At 48.1% G+C, this 7,681-nt stretch overlaps 1 protein-coding gene across 1 annotated transcript; it reads right to left on the bottom strand.

Annotated features, from left to right (window-relative positions):
• Positions 1 to 227: 227 nt before the first annotated feature.
• Positions 228 to 4,849, bottom strand: KCTD12 (potassium channel tetramerization domain containing 12). The gene has a single exon (XM_048054432.2). It carries the CDS (start codon positions 4,660 to 4,662, stop codon positions 3,661 to 3,663), a length of 1,002 nt encoding a protein of 333 aa, XP_047910389.2. The 5' UTR covers positions 4,663 to 4,849; the 3' UTR covers positions 228 to 3,660.
• Positions 4,850 to 7,681: the final 2,832 nt, after the last annotated feature.

Genomic DNA, 7,681 nt, shown 5'->3' with positions numbered 1-7,681 from the left:
CAAAAATTCTGTGATGCTCTAAAGGAAATATGCAGTCTGAGCATTATACATTTCTGTTTGTCATGCTATGGGTGTTACTAGAAATCCCTATTCTTTATTCAGTGTTTCTGTTTTATTTATCAGCTAGGAGCCTTTGCTGAAGTTATGAATATGAGACTGTGGAACAGAATGCAAAGCTAATGACATCTTTAACAAGAGTAAAAAGGACAGCATAAATCACGACTGAGTTAATATTTAAAGAACAACAATTTAATTTGGTATGCATCAGTTTCCTAGGAGGATCTTTATTTTCAATGCTATACATGAGAAAGTAAGAATGAGTAAGTGGTTTGTTATCTACATGTATAAAAATATAAATGTCCTATCAAACATCTGCAAAGTCACCCTTCATGATATGCATCAGTGAAAAAGACCTATGCCTTAACTTCCAATTAAAGAATGACTGCCTTTGTTTTCTAATAGCACTTACGAATGCTACTGCATTTATCTGTAAGTATACGAACTGTGAACAACTGCTACATACCATATACAGGACCCCAGCAGCGTGCCTCTGGATTTTGTCCTTCCGCAGATTAAAAGATTAGCAGAGTCATCTTGTTGATCCATTCTTTGAGCTCTCACTAGAGGGAACTACCCACACTCAGTGACTTTGCGCAGGGCATTTTACCTCTTAAAAATTTGACTGAAATTACCGATTAACGTTTAAGAAAATATCTAGTCTTCTGTGGCATGTCATAAAAAGACTACTGTATTTATGGCACTATCATTTTAAACCAAGATCTTGATAACTCATAAGTAAATGAGGGGGCCCGTTGCCTAATACTAATCATGCTTAAGAGTTTTGAGCACGAACACAAATATTAAAAAAATCATCAGTTCATATTTTTATTATACCCACTTTTGCTTAAAAATATGAGAGTTTCTGAGTCATCTGCCAGCAAACGGGTAGGCATTCACTGATCAAAATACAGGCAATCTTTGTTTTAGAGATGCATTCAGCCAACCAGAAGTTTAGTTATGATTCACATTCAAGCAAATATGCCATCAATTTCAGTTCTACAATTACGCTGATACTCATTTTCAGTTTTATCCTTAGAAACAGGAATAGGAATCCAATAAAACATTACCATATTATGTACATAGCGTAATATGCAAATGTTCAGCGAGATATATTATGAAATTTTGCAGCACTAAAATGATTAAAAAACTAAATGATTCGTGTAAAATGTTTATATACTGTATATATATATACACTAAATCACAAGTTCAATTTAAAACTGCCCCTATTCATAGCTTCTATGATGGATTTAGTAAGCTACAAGATTCTTAAAAAAAGAAAGCCATCTAGAGGGAATTTGAACACTTTACTGAAAACTGATTTTATACAAAATATTAAAAAACATACTTCGGAAGTACTTAACAGAAACTAGAAAAAGACAGTCATTATTCTTGAGAATGACATTTTAAAGACCTAGTAGCTGTGATCCATATCCTTTCACTTGTGGTATAAATAAGTTATGCACAAAGAAATCATCTCAGAGTAAGGCATAGGACAAACAGGTTTCATTCTGTCTTCAGGTGTATTGGCCTCTCACTCTACCTTATTGCTCATCTAACATGACAGGTTACACATTTCTGTCCTTTTAAAAATACCCCATTATACATCTATCTACAACTGGACAACATTCAGAGCTTTCTTATGTGCATCATCACTTTAATCACACTGATAAACAATCTTGCTAAAATAAAAAAAAAACATGGCTATGCAAATTATTTTCAGTTTTACACAATTGTACATGTACTTAGTGAAAGACCAAGTGGTGCACACAAACACTAAGCACTGAAACTCAATGCATACGTAGCTACAGCTCTTTTCAGAGGAATTAAGCTTTTAAAAATAAAAACCTACAATGAAATTCTTTGGTTAGATACAAGTGCTAGCAGTATTTCTAAATTTGGGGTTAGAACAATCTGTTATTCAACAGTTTTAAAAATGCAACTTCAACCATTAATATGCTAAATTCTTCAATACTCAGGATATATTTACGATACTTTTCTGTTACTGTCTCAAATGGACAACACAGGTTTCAAAATCAAGTTCAGGTTTTAAAGTGCTTTTGTACTCAAATCTTCAGGAATTTATTGGAAAGAACTGCTTCATTTTCCATACTGTAAAAACCACTACTCAGCTTATATGTTCCAAAGCAAGCTACAGCTGCCTTCTCCAAGAAAGAAAGACTGTTAGATAACATGAACACAGCTTTAAAGGGGTAATTTCCCCTGAAGAAAGCTGACATTGTTCTTGTTTTCATAAGGATGGGGCTTAATGCTTTCTAAGAATGACTGTGTCTAGGAAGAGGTACTGAACTCTCAGCAGTGTCACTTTCCCAATAATACTGCCATGAAAAACAAGAAACTGTTTCTTAAAAAAAAGTTGCTTCAGCATCGATTCTGTTGGCTTCAAAGTTTTACAGCACTAAAATGACAAAACAAAGTAATAAGCAGGGTGTTCTTGATTATAATTATAACGTACATCTGCTTCAATTCAATATACGTGATTTCACCTTCACGGGAAGAAGGCCCTACCTTCACAATAGCAAGCCTGGCTGTTATCTCACCCGTCATTTTGAGGGTGTTCAGGGAAATATGCATTGAATTTTCGATGCATATTGCAGACAGTGACTTCAAGAGAATCATAAGGACTTCACACCACCCATGAAAGTTACAATGTACAAGCATTTTAGGTTTTCAAAGAGTTGTCACTTGACCTTTAGTGGGCACAAATGTGTCTCTGAGGACACTTTACAGTTCCAAGTGGTTCATTATCCAGGGAATCAGTCCTTTCATATCAGCCTCACGCACGTGCTACGCAGGCCACGGCCCAGTTTAACAGCCTGGAAAGTTCAGAGGTTTAGGCAGAAGAGAGGGTATGGATATGGATGCAACTGGTCACAAAGGGTCACACACGCACTTCCTGCAAAATTATTCATCTCTACAGGTTAAATGTGAGCTGCTGCACCAAGCCTTCACAACCAGGTATCACTTTCAGTCATTCACAGGTTGGCATCGCTTTTGGAAGGTGAAATAAAATGGACCACTGCAAATCTGCCCAACAAGGCAGAACCTCAGTGGGAGTATGGGGATGAGAAAAGACAGCTATTTGTTGTGCCACCTTCAACAGAAGTCACTGAAAAGCAACTGGAAAAAAATAAGTTCCTTGGCCCCTAAACGACTGTTTTTTTTTAAATATCCCACCCTGGCAAGGCTACTACCCACCACCTCCCTCGTGCAAGGAGAGGCAGGAGCTGTGCACACACACACACCTTCCTGGGATGGGTGTTTGTCTACCATTGCTCTCCCTCCCCGCTACCACCACAGCTACTGGGGGCTGTGAGGGGGGAAACAGCGGTGCGAGAAGAGAGAGGGCTGCCGGGCTGCGACATGGCGGCCAAGGCGCCACAACATGGCGGCCCAGGCGGGACACGAGATGGCGGCCAAGGCGGGACGTGACACGGCGGCCCCGACGGGACGCTACATGGTGGCACCCCACCCCCGGGGCTCTCGGGAGGTGCGTGCAGGAGCAGGGGGCTGCAGGGGCTGGGGGCGAGGAGAGCGAGGGGCCACATCCCGCCTGCAGATCCTCCTTGCGCCGGGCGGGGCTCAGTCCCGGCAGAAGACGTACTCGGTGTAGCTGGTCCAGATCTTGTCGTCGGCGGGGCCGCCCTGCTCGGGGGCGAAGGCGCAGGTGCCGGTGGAGGAGCAGGCGGCCATGCGGAAGCCGGCCTCGGAGAGGCGGTCGAAGGCTTGCTCGAGGAAGTTGAACTTGAGGTAGTAGCGGGCGGTGTAGCGCTCGGGGGGGCGGTCGGGGTCGCGGCTCTCGTTGAGCGTCTCGCCGAAGACCTCCTTGGCCAGCGCCGTCTTGCCGCACACGGTGATCCGCGCCACCCGGCGGAACTTGGCGTCGGCCTGCGCCTCCCTGCCGATGGTGTAGGAGCCGCGGTAGCCGATGGTGATGTACCCGGAGCGCCGCCCGGCCGCCCCGTCCAGCGACTGCGAGGGCGTCAGCAGCGGCCCGCCCGAGGGGCTGCGGCTGGCGGTGGGCGACGGCGCGGACGCCCCGACGGCGGTGCCGCCGCCGCCCCCTCCGTCGGCCGGCTCGGCCTCCAGGTAGCCGAGCAGCGCCGGCGGCGGCTCGTCGGCGCACAGCGAGCCGTCGCGGGGCAGGGCGGCGGGGCGGGCGGCGGCGGCGGCCCGTGCCTGCGCCAGGCGGCGCGCCAGGTCGGGCAGCTGGAAGTACTCGGCCTCCCGCTGCAGGCGGCTGCGCTCGGGGAAGTGCTCGGGCAGCACCAGCTGCAGGTCCCGCAGGTAGTCCAGGATGTAGCGGAAGAGGAAGCCGTCGCGGTCGAGGAAGAAGCGGCCCTTGCTGTCCCGGGGCAGCTCGCTGGGCTGCTGCTGCGAGAACATGCGCCAGAGCAGCGAGTCGCGCACCGACACCACGGTGCAGCGCCGCGTCACGTACACCTGCCCGCCCACGTTCAGCTCCACGATCTCCGGGAAGGACGACCAGCCGCCCGCACCGCCAGCCGCCGCCGCCCCGCTCCCCGCCGCCGGCGAGACGCCGCCGCCGTTGGGCAGCCCGCGGGCGCTGTCCGCCAGGGCCATGCCGGAGGGAGCCCGCCGCCGGCGGGGAGCCGCCGCCGCTCCTCCTCCTCTTCCTCCTCCTCCTCCTCCTCCTCCTGCCGCCGCCGGAGCCTCCCGCCCCGTCGGTGCCTGGAGCCGGGCGGCCGCCGCGCTCCGCTCAGGGGCCGAGGAGGCGCCTCCGTCGGGCTGCGAGCGGCGAGCCCCGGCGGCGGGGCCGCGTTTATGTAGCGGGAGGCGGGGGAGGCTGGCGGGGGGCAGAGCCGAGCGCGGGGAGGGGACGGAGACGGCGACGGGGACGGCCGGGGGACGGCCGGGGGACCCTGCGTCAGCCCCGTCCCCCCGCCCCGTCCTGCCTCCCCGCCCGGCGCGGGGCAGCGGCCGCCCCGCGGAGCCCTTTCCTTCACGCGGGAGGGAAAACGGCCCCGGTCTTGCCGTACCTCAGTCGTTTATGCCGAAGTGTAGGAGCCGTGGGAGCTGCTGGACATGTCCCGCTGGGTGGCACCGGCATCGGGGCTCGGCTCCGGCGGAGCGAGGCAAGGCACCGGTGGTGGGAGAGACCCCCGAGAGGATGGGGTGTCCTCCGGCCACATGTGGGGCAGCGGTTTGTCGTGAGAGCATGGCTCCTCGTGTGTGTGTGGTTATGTATGTAGCTGGGTGCCCTTACAGCTGGGATTTAATTTGGATTAACTAGGTACCTCAGGATCTGCGTGAAACATAAGCACCTATTTAAAATGCGTTGGCAGAGAGCATTTAACTTACGGTTCAGGCTTTTGCTCGAATTTCATCTACCTTTCCGTGTTTCTCTACAAGCAACTGCAAAGAGCTGCTGCTTTGGTGCACTCAGTTGCTCTCCTCTGGGAGTTTAAGCGTGCTTTCTTCCTCGAGAGAACAGCTGAAAGGACAAGGAGGTCTGAGGAGTGTGAAGGCAGCAGGCAGTGCTTTCCTTTCCTTTCTCAGGTGAGAAAGAAGCTGTCTCTGCCCTGTCCTACTGTAAACACCGTAATGCATCGGTCCACGAACTAGAAATCAGGAGATGCAGAGGCAGGGTTAAACGTGCTTCAAATACTGAGAAATGTGTGTGGAAGGAAAGGCAAATTAGTTCTCAAGAAGCAAGCTAAATTTGCCCAAGAGAAGAAGAGGAAGAAGAGAGGGAGTTGAGAAATAAAAGTTTTGAAAAGGGAATAGATGACAAAAAAAGAACAATGTGTTGCGAGAGAGCTGACAGAGGTATTGTGGTCTAAGGAAGGATGTGCGCTTGGAGCACCGGACACTCGGAAGTTACAGGAGATTAATCTGAATAAATCTAAGCATAAGGTACCAGAGATCTGGAATATTGCTTTTTCCATGTGGAAAAGCAGGCTGCCAGGACTTTGACCACCATGTATTTTCATCTGTGGGAGCAAAATGGCAAATTAGGTTAATCTGATATTTTGCTGACATTTTATAACAAGCGACTTGTTTCCATCTCGCTCTTCCTTATTTTGAGAGGAGTAGGAGAGAGGTTAGAATCGTAGTTTTGGAAGATCAGAAAAAAAAATAAAAAGGCTGAATGAACTTGATTTGCTACCCGTTTAAAGATACGAGTTTGTCACTAGATAAAAAGGGAAAATAACATGACTTAACTGCTAGCACACAGGGGATCTTTGTTTTGTTTCCTTATTTTAGGGACAATTCACCAGACTAAAAGCACTTGAAAACTGCACATTGTGTTTTGCTGGTAACAGCTTCATGGAGTCACTTTTGCCTCTCGGTTTCTTAATCTGGTGTGTTCCCCCCCACATCACCCTGCTCCCGGCCATACTTAGCAAGAAGCCACTTCAAGAGCCTCCCACAGGTTTGTATTTTAAACTCAGCTTCCCTCGTGTGGGCTCTCTATTGAGAGCACTGTGATTAAACTGCACCCAGAAGATGAGATCATATAATACTCGTGAGGGCAATTATTCAGAGCAGAATTTGCAGTGGAAGATTTTGTATGTACCAGCAGGCAAGTCTTACAGATGCTTCTGTATAAATGGGATGTTTAATTCATCTGTTAATTAAACTTAATTTCCCTGTTACCGAGTGTTAACGTAGGCTAACAAAAACACAGCAGTAACATATGCATTAAACTTGAACTTCTTATTTGACCCGAGCTATTTGTTAGATCTGAGAGCAGACTTTAAGACCTGAGCTTAATGAATCTTCCCGCTCGTGTTTTCAGAAGTTTCACAAATGAAAAAAGATGCGCTATTCCTTCTGACATCAGTTCTCCAGAGCTTTACCTCCACTTGCCTGTCGGCTGGTGGGAGGCCAGAAGAGAGGACCCATGGTGCTCCCATGTGGCACCTTATGATTTCCAAAGCCATGCACCTTGTAGGGGTCGTGGGACACAGCTGCAACAAGCACCTTGCCTGGGCCACCGTCCCAGGTCTTCCTATAGGGACACAAGCTGATCCACCCCACTGCAGCGTGCTGTGCTCCAAAGTGCAAGCTGCCCCCTGACTCGCCTTCCCAGAGAAAGGTACTGTTCATGAATCTTGTTCACCAGTCCTGGGCAAAGACCGAACTTGCAGTTTGTCACTGAGATAGCTATCATTTTCTGGGCTTAAAAATATGCACAGCAATGAAATATTTGGTTTGAAGCAACCTCTCTTCACAAAAATTATCTTCTCTGGGCATCTTGCTGCAGCTTTATGCAAGCAAGATTATGCCTGGCTGCGTGGATGTGGTTATTGAAATTTATGTCTTTAACGTTTTTTTCAGAAGTTTCACTAAATACTCAACTATTTTTTTCCTCCATTTCCCATCCCTTTGTATTTGGCTACATTTATCTCCAATGAGGAGAACTGGACTTCATCCAGGGGTACTAAATGGATAAATGCAACTATTTTCATGTATGTGTCAGTCACCGGTTGCATAACACAGCCATAATCTCAATGTTTTATTCTTATTTTGTGTGGGATACGCAGTGAAATATTAGTATGTGTAACATTCAAGGATGCCACACAATGACGTGGTAGGCATACATCCCCCGTAAAGAGAGTTAAATATGATCTAGTAG

Source organism: Anser cygnoides, chromosome 1 (assembly GCF_040182565.1).
Source record: "Anser cygnoides isolate HZ-2024a breed goose chromosome 1, Taihu_goose_T2T_genome, whole genome shotgun sequence".
Lineage (NCBI taxonomy): Eukaryota > Metazoa > Chordata > Aves > Anseriformes > Anatidae > Anser > Anser cygnoides.
Note: the sequence above shows the minus strand (reverse complement) of the source record. Positions and strands in the feature narration are given on the sequence as shown.

Bases quoted from the DNA above. Each gene is read 5' to 3' on its own strand.
- KCTD12 (XM_048054432.2), bottom strand. From the start codon at position 4,662: ATGGCCCTGGCGGACAGCGCCCGCGGGCTGCCCAACGGCGGCGGCGTC.